The sequence below is a fragment of the Lynx rufus genome, unplaced genomic scaffold (assembly GCF_022079265.1).
Source record: "Lynx rufus isolate CCGP_SWC_20201006 ecotype Redwood Valley unplaced genomic scaffold, mLynRuf1.p SCAF_3, whole genome shotgun sequence".
Taxonomy (NCBI): domain Eukaryota; kingdom Metazoa; phylum Chordata; class Mammalia; order Carnivora; family Felidae; genus Lynx; species Lynx rufus.
The window spans coordinates 194,999,099-195,018,315 of record NW_025814845.1 but is presented as its reverse complement, the minus strand read 5'-3'; the positions used below and the strand labels follow the sequence as shown (position 1 = coordinate 195,018,315).

General features: G+C 37.4%; 1 protein-coding gene across 6 annotated transcripts in view; it reads left to right on the top strand.

Moving 5' to 3' along the window:
- Positions 1–19,217, top strand: part of WDR17 (WD repeat domain 17) — an 87,505-nt gene that overhangs the window by 52,008 nt on the left and 16,280 nt on the right. For 4 of the 6 annotated variants that reach the window (XM_047091768.1, XM_047091766.1, XM_047091769.1 and 1 more), the window contains 11 exons: positions 4,440–4,604; positions 6,780–6,982; positions 7,953–8,102; positions 8,190–8,320; positions 8,623–8,748; positions 9,764–9,919; positions 12,725–12,789; positions 15,727–15,859; positions 16,639–16,730; positions 17,785–17,884; positions 18,935–19,074. In XM_047091768.1, the coding sequence (XP_046947724.1) occupies positions 4,440–4,604; positions 6,780–6,982; positions 7,953–8,102; positions 8,190–8,320; positions 8,623–8,748; positions 9,764–9,919; positions 12,725–12,789; positions 15,727–15,859; positions 16,639–16,730; positions 17,785–17,884; positions 18,935–19,074 (1,461 nt within the window). The remainder of the gene's footprint in view (positions 1–4,439; positions 4,605–6,779; positions 6,983–7,952; positions 8,103–8,189; positions 8,321–8,622; positions 8,749–9,763; positions 9,920–12,724; positions 12,790–15,726; positions 15,860–16,638; positions 16,731–17,784; positions 17,885–18,934; positions 19,075–19,217) is intronic. The other 2 variants (XM_047091771.1, XM_047091770.1) reach the window with 1 other exon arrangement.

Sequence of the window (19,217 nt, the reverse complement as noted above, 5' to 3'; positions counted from 1 at the left end):
TATTAACGAAAGAGGAGAAATAACACCCAACATCGCAGAAATACAATTACAACAGAATATAATGAAAACCTATGTGCCAACAAATTGGACAACTTAGAAGGAATGGATAAATTCCTAGAAACATATAACCTACCAAAACTAAAGCAGGAAGAAATGAAATTTGAACAGACCAATTACCAGCAATGAAGTTGAATCAATAATCAAAAAACCCCAAAACAGAAGTCCAGGACCAGACGGCTTCACAGGCAAATTCTATCAAACATTTAAAGAGTTAGTACCTGTTTCTTCAAACTATTCCAAAAAAAAATACAAGAGAAAGGAAAACTTTCACATCCATTCTATGAGGTCAGTATCACCCTGATACCAAAATCAGGTAAAGACACCACAGGAGAGAGAACTGCAGGTCAATATCTCTCATGAATATAGATGCAAAAATCTAACAAAATATTATTAGCAAACCAAATCCAACAATATTTTTTTAAAAATTGGGAGCACATGGGTGGCTCAGTTGGTTAAGTGCTCAGGTCATGATCTCACGGCTAGTGAATTGAGCCCTACGTTGGGCTCTCTGCTGTCAGTGCAGAGCCTGCTTTGGACCCTTTGCCCCCCCCCCCCCGCCCCTCCCCTACTCACATATTGTCTCTCTCTATCTCTCAAAAATAAACATGAAAAAAAATTCAGGAGCACCTGGGTGGTTCAGTTGGTTAAGCATCTGACTCATTCTCAGCTCAGGTCTTGATCTCACGGTTTGTGAGTTCAAATGCTGCGTCGGGCTACATGCTGTCAGTGCAGAGCCTGCTTGGGATTCTACCTCTCTCTCTGTCCATCCCCTGCTCTCTCTCTCTCTCTCTCTCTCTCTCTCTCTCTCTCTCTCTTTCTCCCTCTGAATAAATAAACTTTTAAAAATTTTTTGAAAATCAGGGGAAACTGGCTGACTCAGTCTGTTAAGCATGCAACTCTTGATTTTGGCTTAGGTCATGATCTCAGGGTTGCATGATCGAGCCCTGTGTCGGGCTCTGTGCTAGGCATGGAGCCTGCTTAAGTTTCTCTCTCTCTCCCTACCCCTCACCCCCACTCATGTACTCACTCTCTCTAAAAAAAGAAAAAAGAAAAATCATACACCAAGATCAGGTGGGATTTATTCCTGGAATGCAAGGGTGGTTCAGTGTTTGCAAATTTATCGATATGTCATATCAATAAGAGAAAGGATAAAAACCATATGATCATTTCAATAGATGCAGAAAAACCATTTGACAAAGTACAACTTCCATTCGTGATAACCCTGTGCAAAGTAGGCCTAGAGGGAACATATCTCCAAATAATAAAGGCCATATATGAAAAACCCTCAGCTAACATCATACTCAGTGGTCAAAACTGAGAGCTTCTCTCCTAAGGTCAAGAAGAAGACAGGAATGTCCACTCTCACAACTGTCATTCAACATAGTACTGGAAGTCCTAGCCACAGCAGTTAGACAACATGAAGAAATAAAAGGCATCCTAATTGGTAAGGAAGAAGTAAAACTCTAGTTCCATATGACATGATACTGTATAAAGAAAACACTTAAGGCTCCACCAAAAAACTATTAGAACTGAAAAAAGAATTCAGTAAAATTGCAGGATACAATACACCGAAATCTGTTGCATTCCTATACACTAATAATGAAGCAGCAGAAAGTGAACTTAAGGGGCCGCCTGGGTGGCTCAGTCAGTTGAGCATCCGACTCTTGATTTTGGCTCAGGTCATGATCTCACAGTTCATGGGATTGAGCCCCATGTTGGGCTCCATGCTTAGTGTGGAAACTGCTTGGGATTCTCTCCCTCTGCCACTCTCCCGTGCTCATTCTCTCTCTCTCTCTCTCTCTCCCTCTAATGAAAAAAAAAAGTGACATTAAGAAAACAATCCAACTTATAACTGCACCAAAACCAAAAAAATTTCTAGGAATAAATTTAACCAAAGGGGAAAGACCTCTACTCTGAAAACTGTAAAACACTTTAACAGAAATTGAAGGTGACACAGAGAAATGGAAGGACATTCTGTGCTCATGGGTTGTAAGAACAAGTCCTGTTAAAATGAACGATAAAGAAGATGTGGCATGTACACAATGGAATATTGTTCAGCCATAAAAAAGAATTAAATCTTGCCATTTGCAATGACACGGATGGATCTACAGGGTATTATGCTAAGTGAAGTCAGTCAGGGAAAGACAAATACCATAGGATCTCACTCATGTGGAATCTAAGAAAACAAAGGAGCAAAGGGAAAGAAAAGAGGCAAACCAAGAAACAGACTCTTAACTATGGAAAACAAACTGATGGTTATCAGAGGGAAGGTGGATGAAGGGATGGGGGAAATAGGAGATGGAGGTTAAAGAGTACACTCGTGGGGCGCCTGGGTGGCGCAGTCGGTTAAGCGTCCGACTTCAGCCAGGTCACGATCTCGCCGTCCGTGAGTTCGAGCCCCGTGTCAGGCTCTGGGCTGATGGCTCAGAGCCTGGAGCCTGTTTCCGATTCTGTGTCTCCCTCTCTCTCTGCCCCTCCCCCGTTCATGCTCTGTCTCTCTCTGTCCCAAAAATAAATAAAAACGTTGAAAAAAAATTTTTAAAGAGTACACTCGTGATGAAAAAAAATCAACCAGGAATACTTGACACACAAATATTAGCCATGTGAGTAATAAATATATACATATATAATTTTTAAAAAACATAATAAAATTAAATTTTAGTTGGAAATTGGCTGACACACACTTATTAGCCATGTGAGTAATAAATATATACATATATAATTTTTAAAAACATAATAAAATTAAATTTTAGTTGGAAATTGGCTGTCTCACCCTCTAAAATGTAAGCTCCATGAGATCAGCAACTGTTCTCTATTTTTAGGAGCGTATTCTCAGCAAAACACTGTGTTGCTGACCCTCACTGTGCCTTGAACAAAGTGACTATTTAAAAAGTGTTTCTTCAGTATACAAATGGATAGGATTACCTTGTATCCGACCGATAGACTAGTTCTACATTCGTATTTCTCTGCTTTATATGGTTGGTAAGCGTTTGAGTAGTTGAAATAAAAATTAGATATTAACGCAATATGTTTTCTTGGTTAAAAAAAAAAAGTCCTTTATACTTAACTTGCATGCTTACTACCAAGTGTACCTAATAAATTTCATTTTTATTTTTAAAAACTTTTTAAAAAATGTTCTAATAGAGTATCCATATTTTAGGTAGCACCTTAGGAGATAAGTGAAAAATACCTTGAACTTACAAAGTTTATTCATAAGATATCTCTGAATTTACAATTTGGATGTCTGTACATTCCTTGAATGTTTATTATTTAATTGTTAAGATTTTATATTTATGTATCCACATACATATAGCCACGAAGACGTACTCACGTATACATGTAAATATTTGTATTACGCAAAGTGTATTTCCCCATGTGTAGAACCTGGCCCATTTATCAGTGGGACTTAGGCAGATGTGATAATGCACATTTAGAGATGGGCATGCCAGTTGCAAAGTGGTGTATTTCTGCATGTGGGCTTAAGTAAATGTAAGTATTATGACCCGTATGACAAAAATCAACAATTTGAAGGAAGGTTGTGATGACAGTTGGGTCCAAATGTGTAACTTCCTCTCTTTACGTTTAGAGTGTGGGGGCTGTTTGTATGATCATTAATGATCGTTAGTGATCATTAGTGATTTCCACAGTTCCACCCTGTTAGTGCTGGAGTTAGTGCCCTAACTCCATTTGGAACAGTATTCCAAGTATGACACAAGGGTATAAATGGTTTCTTAGTTTACTCTCAGTCTCTTGAGAATAACAAACGAATATCATGAAAAGATCAGATCCACATATTATGTTTCCAGAGGATCCTTAGTGGGAACAGTTAAAGCATCTCCTACTGGAGTAGCCACCAAAGAGAATTGGGAACCCAGGACTGTAACTTCCGTCAGCTGGGACAGCCTTGTCTGCAGGGAGCTTTCCCAGCATCCTTCAGGGGAAGCATTGCTATTTGTACTCATGCCACAGAAAAATTTCTATGATTAATAATTTGCTTACCAGCAAGGAGGCACATCTGTTACTCACCATTGCGGACCCTCGTTAAGACCCAATAGCTATGAAATATAAAGGTATGAGAAATATTCACCAAGTTATGAACCTGGACATTTAAAAAAAGACCTTATAGAAATACAGATTCCATGGTCTCTGATCTAAGATTAAAAATAGCAATTCAACCAATTAAAAGGGAATATAAGGAAACCCTTCACACTCTGGCAGTTTCTGGAAATCATGGTTTTACTTCTGTGAGTTTTCTAACTACGTTAAGGAAGCAAAAAATTCTAGTTTCAGAAATTAGAACTGTAATACATTTTAAAATTATCAGTAACAAATAATATCAACTTTTTTCATATTTTAATGTGCCACTGATGATATTCCAGAGACATGATAGCCACTGGCTGTGAAGATAAAAATGTTCGTGTCTATTACGTAGCCACCAGCTCTGATCAACCGCTGAAAGTCTTCAGTGGGCACACTGCCAAAGTGTTCCATGTTAGATGGTCTCCTCTGCGGGAGGGAATTCTTTGCAGTGGCTCTGATGATGGGTATGTAGTTTTGGATTTTAATTTTTTAGTCCTTAAAATCATAAGCTTATAATTTTCTAGAAATGTACACATTCATGTGATCCAACTTTTGGGTGAAAATATGTAACAAGTACACACAGGCAGTTAACACTTACCTAATTGCATTTAGCCAAAAGTAAATTAAATTTTGCCACACTTAAGTTGTCATCATATTCATGATTTCTATTTCTTTAACTTGTTTTGTTTACTATGGATGCTTATTTCTATCTTACTAGAGACAAAGTTAACAGAAACAAAATTTTTAAAGGATCAGTTCGGAAAGAGAAAAAAGATCCAAAACAAATAAATCTCTGTAAAACACAAGAATTTTTTAAAATAATGACCCAATATTTAATATGGAAAACAGCTGTACTCTGTTTTCATTAGGAAAAGAAAAAAGAAGATGATCTTGTATTTTAGCGTGAACAGAATGTGTTTAGAAATGAGAGTGATTTAACATTTTTTTTTCGGGGTTTGTGAAAAAGTTCCTGAAATCTTTTCTATGTTTTATATTCAAACGGGATAGATTTGCATAGTACAGCTTGGTCCCTATTTTAATACGAGATAAATTAGGGTAAAAAAAAATCTTACTTTAGGCAGATAGAAATCTGTATACAGTCACCACAGGTTTAATATTGAATAATTAACTGTTTTCATCTTGAAATTTTGGCATCCATCCAAATTTCATAAGAAAAACAATGTGAAGTTTCTGTGGGTTTTCACTGGAAATGTTACTTAAAGTAAGGTTATAATGTCAAAGTGAAGGAGTTGACTTTATGGTAAGTCTGTTAACATAGACTTCAGTGTCTAAATTCTATGGGTACATGGAAAAAAGTATAATCTTCAACCATTGTCTAAGAAATATTCGTCAGAAAGGTAGTAGTAAGCCTTTTACTTATTTATGATAATGAAACTTGAAAGTCTTGTAAATTCAGGTTATTGATCCCATTAGTAGTCATATAGGTGATAGCATGCTGTTGGCACCTGTAAATAATGCTTATGTGCAGTGGGATATATCAAACTCTTTTTGTGTTTGGCTACCAACTATAATTATGTTAGCCTAATGTTTGCCTAATGTAAATTATGTCATAAAGCAATACCTTCTAGGGAATGCCTCTTAGAATAAATTATTTTGTGGGGCGCCTGGGTGGCGCAGTCGGTTAAGCATCCGACTTCAGCTCAGGTCACGATCTCGCGGTCCCTGAGTTCGAGCCCCGCGTCAGGCTCTGGGCGGATGGCTCGGAGCCTGGAGCCTGTTTCCGATTCTGTGTCTCCCTCTCTCTCTGCCCCTCCCCCGTTCATGCTCTGTTTCTCTCTGTCCCAAAAATAAAATAAAAACGTTGGAAAAAAAAATTAAAAAAAAAAAGAATAAATTATTTTGATACAACTCACTTTAGCATAATCTTATTTATGAAAGAGTGATATCAACCAAAAATAACTTAAATGGTAGCATAAGAGATTAGCACAAAGTTAGGTTATGATATGCCTGGACATATTGTCCTGTACTAGGGTAAGGGGAAGAAAAAGGAAGTCTTTATAGAAAGCAAAAATAAATATGCCTTAAATAAAATTATATAATGTGTCTTCTTTACTTTGTACAATGGGTAGATTCAAGTAATGTCATGAATTCAGTTATATTTGAATTTTGTACTTGATTTTAGACTGATTGCACACTGACTAAGCCACTTATTTTATTGACCAAAACATGAAGGAATGATTTACTCTTTGATAAGAGCATAAAGATGAATTGATTGTTCAAATAATACCCATCATCAAACATGCTATATTTTCATGATGTACAAATAATGTGAGGGTTCTTAGGTTATTTTATATGTATTATTAGTCATATTTTTCTTTTGGCTTTATCTGTTCTGGATATTTCTCTTGAAGAAAGAAATGTTTTAAGTATATAAACTGGAGTAGTATATTTAGTATCAGCAGTAAAGGAACAGTTAAAGTAAGGCAAAATATGTTGAAGTAGGCTAGCTCTAGCCTAATTATTTGTTCATTTCCATGATGAAAAGAATTGTAGTAGAACTTGAAACTAAAAAGCTTTTCCAGTTTACGGAGAAATAATTGTACTCCACTAAGAGTGTGTCAGTACTTTAGATAAGTTATAACTTGAATGGTATCATATACATAATATTCTGTTTTCAGTTCTGTTCGAATCTGGGATTATACTCAGGATGCTTGCATAAACATTCTTAGTGGCCACACTGCACCTGTGAGGGGATTAATGTGGAATACTGAGATCCCTTACCTTCTCCTGTCTGGCAGCTGGGACTACACTATAAAAGTATGGGACACTCGAGAAGGAACTTGTTTGGATACTGTATATGATCACGGTGCAGATGTATATGGTAATGTGTTTTTCATATACTTTCAAATTTTGTTGTATTACTGATGGTTATAATTTCTGAGAAAAGCAATATTTTTTGAATAAGGCTTACAGTGCTTCATTTTAAAAGAACGTCTTTCTTATTAGAAATTGTACTTGTTTGTTATTGAAATGTCAGAATACACAAGAAAATCCAAAACATTATGAGAAATTATTTGTGTTTCTATGCACACAGAAACACGCACACACATATGGCTTGGATTTTTCTCCCTTCCTTTACCATCTCTTCATAAAGAAGTTGTGAAACAGGGAATCATTGATAAAGTAGATAGAACTTACCAAACCATTCTTCTGCCTTTACTCTTGGATATTTAGGACGATATTTTATTTTTTTAATGTGATACTAAGTCAATAAATATAATTGAGCTGGGTATGGAAACCAGATTTCTTGTCTTTTGCATGTCACTTTCATTTGTAAACCCAAACTTTGATGAGAAAATGGTTCCTTAGAGAAAGGTACCGAATTCTAGCCACTTGTGTCCATATATGTCATATCAGTGGACTTTTAGTTGAAGCAGTGGGGCTGAGTGTGGGAGAGATACTGTTTCTGGATGTTATTAACTGGAAGGTCCCAACTGTTCCTTCTTGCAGTTGGAACTTCTGTCCATCTACCATTACCATTACCATTACCATTACCATTACCATGTATTCCATTGGCGTGATAGTATGCTTGCTGCTGAACCACCCGAAATGTAATTTCAACATTTTCATCCAGGACCGTTTGCTAATCATTATTCAATTTTGTATCCATATTAATAGACTATGCTAAATAATTTCTTATATTCTTGTATCATTTTCAGCCAAAATAGAAATGCTGTCTTAAAACACTCCTTTATAACTTCAATTCTGTAGAAGTTTTATGAGATACATACAGATGAAAAGTATTTTTCACTGTTTACTTTAGTTAAACTAGGTTTCTTTTTTTCCATCAGGGTTAACATGCCATCCCAGCCGCCCCTTCACCATGGCATCTTGTTCCCGTGACTCTACAGTGAGACTCTGGTCATTAACACCTTTAATCGCTCCTTTACCAATAAATATTCTGGCAGACAGATCTTGGGAAGAAATTATCGGGAACATTGGTATTGCCAATATGCGTGCATTAGATTTTATTTTTCAATACTATCTTCTAAGCAATCCTTTCTCACTGAATTATGTCTGTTCTTTAGATCATGCTGTGGAACAAGGCACTCCCCCTCTATTGTGTGGTAAAGTATCAAGAGATATTAAACACGAAATAGAGAAGCTAACTGGTAATCCTCGAGCAAAGAAGCTAAGATGGTTTTCAGAGTGTTTATCAGTGAGTATTACAGGAATTAGGTGAACATTTTCCCTGTAGTCTAAACGAGTCATGACAACTATTGTCCTCAAGTTATCACGTATTTGCTCATATCATCCCAACTCAGTGGGTCCCTCTGAACATACCTCGTACAGAATAAGAAAACAAATGGAAACCAGAAACGATAAATGAGATAAAGCATAGTTATAATTTTGTTAATCTTTCAATTTAAATATGCCTTCGTTGTGTTTGTGAAGATGCAAAGTTCCGTGTGGTTTTTAATTCATCCTTGTATCTTTGGTTTTTCTGTATCAACCTTTTAGCCTCCAGGTGGCAGTGACAACTTATGGAACTTAGTTGCTGTGGTAAAAGGACAGGACGATAGCTTGCTCCCTCAGAACTACTGTAAAGGAATAATGCATTTGAAACATCTGATTAAATTTAGAACGGTAAGTATGTATGTCAGGATCATGTACTCAAGCCCAAATTATTTTTGCCTTTTCACTGTTGAAATATAAACATTATTTTTCAAAATTTACATAGAGTTAGTAAAGTAAAATGAGTAACCACTGAGAACATAAATAGTAAAAACCAATCATGAGACTATGAATTATTTGAGACCAGATTAAGGCAGCCACGGTTTCTATAGGTTGAATCTCGTGTAATTCTTCAAAGTCACTTGGCACCACCTGAAGTGGTGTTACCCTTACCCTATTACCAGGTGACCATGATGTGTGGACCCCTCTGATTTTAGTCTCAGAGGCTGAATATGCTGTATTCTCGGATACGTTTTATCAAAACTGGCCATATTATAGCTCTTAATGAATTTCATTTCGAAATTATCAGTGACCTTATCCCTGGAGTGATATACCATACAAACAGACCACTCCTGGGACCTGAAAGAGGAAATAGCTTTTATATTTGCAATGAAATATCCGCGGTTAACTCAACTGTCGGTGAGGAGAACCATTCCAGAGATGTGGATGGAAAGGTCATACGGAACAGTTATTTTCATAAAGGAGCGCCTTGATCACAAACGACACCTACCCACTACAACTCTTACCACCTGACAGTAGGAGAGCCTAGAGAGTGAGCCTGTCACTTTTAATTTTTGAGATTTTTCATATATGTTTTCACCAGTTACATATCACTCTATCATTCACTACTTTTTGGCCCCTGGACTTGTATCTAACCATAACAGCTGCTAAGTTTTAAGGACAGTGGGATTTAGCCTTTCTCTACCCCATACCAGACACATCTACTCTTTACTCCCCACACACATCAAAATATTAAGGTGAAAGAGGTATCATGTTTTATAGAGAAAAAGTATTGATTTTTAAAAATACCTAATTTCCATTGCTATCTGCTTTTAAAATATGTGCCCATGTAATGCTATTATAATCATCTTTTATCACCAGATCTTGTGTAACAAAATTTAGAACATTTTGTTTTCTTTTTAACCAGTCTGAAGCCCAAGAATTAACAACAGTCAGGATGTCTAAATTTGGTGGTGGTATTGGTGTGCCTACTAAAGAGGAAAGACTGAAGGAGGCTGCAGAGATACATTTGAGATTAGGACAAATTCAGAGATACTGTGAACTTATGGTTGAACTTGGAGAGGTAATGTGCTAAAATCAGTGAGTTTAACAAAGTATTCTAAGTATTGGTGGAAGACTAAATATTAAGCTTATCTCAGGTAGTGTGCCTGAGAACAGTACTTACCAGAGTGAGATTTCCCAGGCCAGCAGCGTCAGCATTACTCGGGAACGGGTTAGACGTGTATTTCCCAGTCCACACCTACAGAATCAGAAACTCCAGGGATGTAGCCCCACGACCTGTGCTTTTATAAGCCCTTCAGGTTCTTCACATGCCTGAAGCCTGAGAACCACTGCCCTGGGGTAGGATCTTTGATTCCCTTTGATATCTAAAAAAATACCCACGTTGGCTAATTTGCTCACATTGGGCTCCCCTCACTAATACGATTTGTTGTGACTAAACCCCACACTGGCCACAAGAAGGGTTGTCACTGAGGATTTTCTGGTGAATTATGGTCCTAGGGCACATCCTGAGTTAGAGGACTGATTCAGCAAAACAGAGTTTTCAAGAAAAAGGTTAAGATAAATCTATCCTATTAAAGTTAGGGTAGTGGTTATTTTTGGAAAGTGGGTGGCAAACAAACTAAGACAAGAAGGAGAAGGGGTTTCTGTTTCTTGATCTGGATGTGGTTACTTGATTGTTTTCAGTTTGTGAAAATTTATGGAGCTTTTTGTTTTTCTGAATGTCTACATTGTTCAACAAAAATTCTCCCAACCCTCCCCTCCCCCCAAAAAAACGGCAGGGATTCATTTCATAGTTGATGAAAAGCTCTAAGTTAGTTATTTTATAATTACAAAATACTATTAAGTGTACTATTAAATAATATAAAGTAAAACTGAACAATAAAGTTACATTAAAATATATCAAAATTAAATTTAACTTGCCTTTTTATTCCCCTATACACTAGAAACAAATAATGAATTACTGCTTGACCTAAAACAAAATGTCATTTTAAAATGTTACTGAAAACACATTGCAAACTATAAAGTGTTCAGGAGCAGTATAAAAATTTTACTTCTAAAGAAATAGAGGTTTGGCTTAAAGGTTACCTTTCTAGCAAGACACTGTTAGAGTATTGATCAAATTCAAGAAGAAAAAGAATAAATAAATTTTGGTAGAATACAAATTCTTCATCTTCCTGAGTTTTATATTTGGGTATATATTTTTTAAAGCTATATTTAATTTACATTTAAAGATACTTTCACAGTGTCCGCTTGTGGAGCTTGAGAATTTTGTTGTGCAAGGTCATCAGGGTTCTTAACGATCCAAAACACTGTCCTTCCAGTCCTTAAGAAATACAGACGTCTTTGGAGCGCTTCACAATATGCTCCTTCTGTAGTTTCTGATTCTTTGAGATTAATTCTGTGAGATTAGGAAAACAGTTAATCTCTCCATTTACAGGACATGTTTTTATAGAAAAGGCTTGATGATTTCAAAGTTCATTTAATCTACATTTTAACTTGTTTCTTGCATTTGCCTCTACTATAATAAAGACAAATTTTCCCTAAAAGCATAATTTAGGTTACATTTTTCTAAAAAGGTAACATGACGACAGGGGTTCCTGGGTGACTCAGTCAGTTAAGCGTCTGACTCTTGACTTAGCTCAGGTCGTGATCTCATGGTTCATGAGTTTTGAGCCCCCATTCCGGCTCTGCACTGATAGTGTGGAGCCTGCTTGGTATTTTGTCTCTCTCTTCCTCTCTCTGTCCATCCCCGCTTGCTCTCTCTCTCTCAAATAAAAATAAACTTAAATAAAAAGGAAACATGACTACAAATAATGTAGTATTAAAAAGTTGCTATTTTGTACACCCAAAACTAATTTTATACTCTATGTTAACTAACTGGAATTTAAATAAAAACAAAAAACATTTACCTATTTAAAATTTAACCTATTATTTTCAGGCTAATTACCAATCTTCTAGCCATAATTGTAGTAGAATTCTACTGTTTGGGAGAGCCTTAATTAAGATGAAGTTTAGATCCATGTTGTGATATTCAGAATTCTTCACCCTCACTTCCCTTCTAGACATGAGTTCAGTGAAGTCTATGTTTTCCATATAATTGTCTCACTTGCCTTGATTGAACTATGATCTTTAATAACAGTCTAATTTTTAAAATATGAAGATCAGGGATGCCTGGGTGGCTCAGTTGGTTAAGTGTCCAACTTCAGCTCAGGTCACAATCTCAAGCTTCGTGACCTAGAGCCCCGTGATGGGCTCTGTGCTGCCAGCTCAGAGCCTGGAGCCTGCTTCAGAGTCTGTGTCTCCCTCTCTCTCTGCCTCTCAACCCACTCGTGCTCTGCCTCCGTCTCTCAAAAATGAATAAACGTTAAAAAAATTAAAATACGAAGATCAGTTTATCAACTATAAAGAAAGATATGACAATAAATAAAATTTATAAAAAAACAAAGAATAAAAATAGAAATAAATGTCATATTTTTTAAACAGAAGAATTTCAGTGTGTATTATTTTGAACATAGGACATAGATTACCGTAGAACAGATTACTCTGGTGTTGTGTCAGAAGGGGAGGTACTATGTTTTTTAAACTACACACTTAGGTAGTACTATTCCTCTCCCCTCCCACTGCCCCCTGTCTAGGCTTGGGATTTCCGTTGCTGAATAATACAATTTACGTATTTTACTTTATTTTAAAATGTAATATTTATACTCTGTGGAATGGGATAGAATTCAGAAATATTCCTGGAAATCTAAACACCCTAAAAACACACGAAAAACTCCTATTAAAAATGTGAGTTCGTTAAAAAAAAAAAAAAGTTAAGAGTTAGTACAGTCAAAATACACTTTGCCTTTCTTGTTTTCTGTTCTAGTGGGACAAGGCCTTGTCAGTCGCACCGGGGGTGTCTGTGAAATACTGGAAGAAATTAATGCAGAGGTAAGCACAGAGTCTGTGTCCAAATAGATGTTTTAAAATATGTTAAAATGGAAGCAATATATAAATAGTAGCTTTTGAAATTTTCTAGTCTTAGGTTGTCTTTAAAAACAGCTGAGTTTTGGGGCGCCTGGGTGGCGCAGTCGGTTAAGTGTCCGACTTCAGCCAGGTCACGATCTCACGGTCCGTGAGTTCGAGCCCCGCGTCGGGCTCTGGGCTGATGGCTCGGAGCCTGGAGCCTGTTTCCGATTCTGTGTCTCCCTCTCTCTCTGCCCCTCCCCCATTCATGCTCTGTCTCTCTCTGTCCCAAAAATAAATAAACGTTGAAAAAAAAAATTTAAAAAAAAATAATAAAAACAGCTGAGTTTTATGTCTGCTAATGCCGTAAATTAAATGAATTGGTTACAAGTCACTTGGTGTTCTTCTGTTTGACCTGGCATCTGAGAAAGACAGTGGAAGGCAGATTCTCCATGTCAATGGAGGGATTGACAGATGAGTAAACATACTTATTGGATAATATATTGCTACTGAAATATAGGTGGTAAGATTTTCTGAAGGTTTCCTAAAGTTCACAGAGTACTTCTTCTGTAAATAATCTCAGTTCTCTTTGGCCACCAATCCCTGCCGTCTCCCGTCCGTGAATACGAGGGAGGCACTGGTGAAGCCTCTTTCTGAGATGTGTTTCCTATGGCCCCTGTAACAAAGTATTATAAACCGGTTGGCTTTAGACCCACAGAAATTTATTCTCACAGCCCGGAGGCTAGAAGGCCAATATCCACTTGTTGGGAGGACTGGTTCCTACTGAGGTCTTTGAGAAAGAATCTGTTCCACGTGTTTTCTCCAGCTTCTGGTGGTTACTGGCAGTCGTCGGCCTTCACTGAGTCATGGGTGCACCACTCAAACCCCTGCTTTCTTCTCACGGTGCCTTACTCCCTGTGTGTCTGTGTGCACATTCCCTTCTTTCTTGGAGGACACCAGTCATAGCAGATTGAAGGTCTACCCTCAACCAGTTTAACTCCCTCTTTACTGATTACATTAGCAAAGACCCTCTTTCCAAATAAGGTTACATTTGTAGAGACTGTGGTTGGTCCTTCAGTAAACGTGTTTTGGGCAGACACATTTCAACTCACAGCTTAAGACTGTTCCCTATTCTAGTCATTCAGGGAATATTTATTTTTTTAGTGCTCACTATATGTCTAGCACTGTGCTAGGCCTGTAGACTACTATTTCATGACTAATTCCCTTGATTCTGGCCTTAAAAATGAAAAAGTTTGATTTTTCTTCCACGAGACACGATTTAGAAGCAAATTCAACTGCAACTCACATGTATAAATAAAAATCTGCCTGAGGCTATGCATGAAATGCAGAAGGACTAATGAACACATTTGCCGTTGGAAAGTAGACCGTTCCCTGGCACCTGTTTTCCCAGCAATAAGTGCATCAGCAGGCTGGCTGTGGGCTCCCTGTCTTAAGTTCTAAAAATCCCAAATAATTCCAAGTTCCTGTACCCTCACTGCACACTTGTGAATGTTATCTTCCCCCCCAACCCCCAAAATCTTTAATAAAGTCGTGTTAGCAGACATTGTTTCTTTCACAAAACAATTGTGTTTCAACCTCAGCAAAAACTGTTTCAGATATCTTTGGAAACCAACACCTGCTTTTCTCTACTCCTTAATTCACATGGTGGCCAGAAAATGGTCTCCTCACGGCTCCTAAATTTATGTTGTATAGATGCAGCCATTCAGAGAGATTGGCCATTTCTCAGTCCTAGTTCCTTAGAAGGGGATATTATTACTCCTATAACAAAGAAATCAGTGTCACAATGGTTGAAAACACAGGTGTTGGGGAGAATTCCAGTGACCCTGTAGATTGGAGATTGTTAACAGTGAGCTGGGCAAACAAAAACTGTGCTACACCAACCCAGAGATTGGCGATTGAAATGTAGTTTAATGCAAGTGCCAGCATATATTAAATATGCCAGATTAGTGTTCTCTTTTTTTTAAATTCATTTATTTTGAGACAGAGAGCATGAGTCAGGGAGAGGCAGAGAGAGAGAGAGAGAGAATCCCAGGCAGGCTCTGCACTGTCAGCCTAGCGCCCGATGCAGGGCTGGAACTCACGAAACTGCAAGATCATGACCTGAGCCAAAATCAGGTCAGACACTTAACCAACTGCGCCATCCAGGTGCCCACAGATTAGTTTTCAACAAACCTGAGGCTAAATATTAAGAGTTAATTTAATTTGGTTGGTCACTGGGAAACTACTTGGGACTTATTTAGGAAAAGAGAAACATAGGATACAGAGAGACAGAGGCAGACACAAGTAGATTCTTGGTAATCTCCAAGATCAGGATCCTATTTTCCCCTCACATATCAGGAACTTTTTGTTTTTGTAAACTGCCTTGCTTGGGGTGCTCATAGTATTCTATATTTTATTGTCAGTATTTATACTCTTCTCTTTTTTAATGATTTCAAGTTACTTGCATTTAAAGGGTTTGCATTCATTGTTGTGCTCCCTAAAACGTTTAAAATTCTGTCTTTAATGCAGTAGACACGCACGTATTTATTAATCCAATTGAAAGTAGATATCCCATCACACATCTAGTTTACAACTTATTTTCAGAAAATATATTGCTTGCTTTAATAGATAAGCTCTATTCATTTTTAAGACCTAATATGTTCAGTGCCTTTAAAATATGAAAATATGTAGTGTTTTAAGAGAAAATAGGTTATCTTTTATTTATTGCAGAAAACTTTTGTCTTCCATATCTGATTTGATTATAAAATCTGAAGCTTTTAGAAAGGTGATATGCAGAAGGGTTTTAGGAAATCTACCACATATTTTGGATATTTGGCTGCTTTAGATATTTCAGAAAATCTGAGTCCAACTGAGAACCTTGAAATTGGTATATTATAAAGAAAGCTGTTCTTGTTTTATTAGGAGAGCTGATCAGTTAATCCAGGAAGATAAGGATGATGTCATTCCATACTGCATCGCCATTGGAGATGTGAAAAAATTAGTGAATTTTTTTATGTCAAGAGGTCAGCTTACAGAAGCTCTGCTTGTTGCACAGGTACCAGTACATGATCACACAGGCCACCTACCCTGGCGGGAGGGCCTGTGGAAGGAAGACTGTGCTGACTGATCACACCTGCCTTCCCGTGATCGACAGTCAGATGGCCTGGCTCCTGCCCACCTCCCAACCTTCTCTGTCTGCAGTACGGTCACACTTTCTATGCCCTGGTCACACTGCACGTATTTTAGACATTCAGGCATCCCTGGACTTTTGTATGCTGCTGAATGTCATATGTTGGTGAACAACTATTTCTAGTAACCATGCACTTGAAGCTTTGTGTTGATACAAATGGAGTCCACATTCTTTTTCAAATTCTGAGGGTACCTCCAAATTGTATAAATTTTAAACATGATTTAAATAAGCAGTTGATCCTTGAACAGCACAGGGTTAGGGACACTGAACCCCCACCCAGAGATCCTCCTATAACTTTTGACTCCCCCAAAACTTAAGTACTAATAGTCTACTGTTGACCAGAAACTTTACCAATAACATGAGCAGTTGATTAACACATATTTTGCACATTACATGTATTATATATCGTGTTCTGACATTAAAGTGAGCTAGCGAAAAGAAAGTGTTATTAAGGAAATCATGAGGAAGAGAAAGTACATTTACAGTCCTGTATTTATTGGAAAAGATCTGCATATAAGTGGACCTGTGCAGTTCAAACCCATATTATTAGAGGGTCAACTGCACTTTGATCAAAATAATATTTAGAAATTGGGCAGCTGTCAACAATTAGCTAAAAATTAATTAAAGATTTTATTAAATTCCAGGCTGCTTGTGAGGGAAACATGCAGACCGTACATGTTTCCACACCTAAAGGATCTTCATATCCTGATGATATCTACAAGGAAGACTGTCATGAGTGAGCGCTTTATCCTTTGTGTGGGATCAGTATTTTCAGGGTTGGCTTCCCCTTAGGGGGTTTTAAGACCCATGCGCTTCACCCTTCTCCATGCACAGGGGCTGGGCTGTCTCACTTTGATTCTCGCCTCAGTCCTGCTCCATCCCAGGGTCTCTGGGTGAACAGGGCAGTGTCAGGCATGCACGTGCAGCCTGCAAGCCTTTTGTGTGGCTTTCAGAGAGGCAGCATGTATTTCAGTAGAGAGATTGCAGATAAAGCACCGAAATAGTTCAAAACATCAACCTTGTTTAGGGAGGAGACGCAGTAAAAATAAGGAGGGCTGTTTATTAATGTTTCACTGTAAAGTCATTGTAGATGACATCATCCCAAGACACCAGAATTAGTGTTGGGAATAAAATTTAGACTCCTTTTAAAGAAGAAATCCAAATACACATTTTTTAAAAGAAATGGAAGTTAGAATTCTTCAGCCTTTTGCCCTTTTTAAAATCTAATAATCTACTTTCCCATGCCTCATTATTGGCTCCTATTATTGCTTTAAAAAATTGGATATTTAAACTTTTAGGATGCTTTTCAAGTAAAAAAGGGTCATAAAATGTTAAGCAAATGATGTGTTAGGACCAGCATACTCCTTCCTGATTCTTTGCTGCTATTCTCTGCCATATCTAAACTCGACATTTTAAAGATCTAACATACCCTACCCATATTGTGGTCACCATCTAAATGTTGAAAAGTTTCAGTTCAGCCTGTAATTCTTCTGCAGTTAACTGTCCCTATAGCTGAGTTGTGAATTATTCAATGTAGGATGGCAAATTTTGAAAATGAGACTTTTATTCTGACATTTGGGGTGGGGGCATGCCATACATACTAATTTGTTTGCTAAGAAAGACAGCTTTCCTGATTTTTCTTTCCCAAAGATCAGACTTTATACCTGAATCAAAGATACCAAATTAAATCCTATGTGATCCCTTAATAAGCTTGTTCTAAAAGGGCGTTAGTTCATTTTATGACGGAATCCTTCTGTTTATATAGACTACATACTCTTTCTCTTTTCTAGACTCCTGCACAAAGTCAGTGAAGAACTAGCGGAATGGTATTTTCAGGATGGTCGCGCAGTGTTAGCTGCATGTTGCCAGCTAGCCGTAGATAATACTGAGGTACATTTCACATTGGTTTATGTAAATGGAAAGCTCTTAAGGTGCGTCATGGTGTTTGAGTGGAAAAAATATGGCAACTCCTGTGCAAGATCTGATTTTGCGTGCTTACCAAGCCTGAGCTACCGTGCCTCAGAAGCACACATAAACTCTACAGACTATGAAATCTTATTTCCAATTCATTTTTATCACAAGGTACATATTTGTAACAACCTGACTCTAAGTATTTCATCTGATATGAGAAGAAATAGTGTGGTGAAGGGAAAAATCTCAGGGATTCAGAATACTTGACTTCTAGAAGCGCTTATTTTTTTTTTTAATTTTTTTTTTCAACGTTTATTTATTTTTGGGACAGAGAGAGAGCATGAACAGGGGAGGGGAAGAGAGAGAGGGAGACACAGAATCGGAAACAGGCTCCAGGCTCCGAGCCATCAGCCCAGAGCCTGACGCGGGGCTCGAACTCACGGACCGCGAGATCGTGACCTGGCTGAAGTCGGACGCTTAACCGACTGTGCCACCCAGGCGCCCCTAGAAGCGCTTATTTTTAAGTATACGTTAGTATAATCTTCAAAAGTGATGTTTTTAAGGTATTTTCTATTTGACCCTCTAATCTAGTAAGAAAAATGTATAGTAAAGATGGATTCTGTTTTGCATGTATCCTTAGATACAGTAGATTTAAGGGATCATTGATAATCATTGCACACTGTTGATGAATCTTCTAAGAATTGACATTGTTTTGTGATAGAGACATGGAAGGACATGAGGATATAGCAGACAAACTTATTAATTCATTAAAAAACTATTATCAAGGGTTCTAAACTTAAATTCTGACCTTATAAAAATTCCCTGTATGTCCCTTTATCAGATAAGCTTTTCCATCTGGAAATTGCATTTATACTTACATAAGTACTTTATAGGAATATTACATTCAGTATTTTTAAGAATAATTGATTATAGGTTAATACTGCTTTATCTACTTTATGAGCTTGGCGGGGAAAGATGATCCAATCCAGCATCTATGAAACTGAAGGAATTATTTTCTTATTGGGTAAGCTTGCTATGGCATACCTGATTCGTGGAAATGAACTGGAGTTGGCCGTCAGTGTGGGCACAGTGCTCGGAGAGCCTGCTGCACCCACAACCCACTATGCCCTGGAATTGCTGGCAAGAAAATGCATGATGATTCCACCATGGTAAGAATTTCTAAATTCGAAGAATAATTTTATAGGAATGGAATACATTTTTAAAATATTTTAACTTGCATTTGATGTGTTTTGAGAGAATACAGCATCTCCTTTTCAATTTTTTTAACTTAATTTAATTTCTTAATATTTAT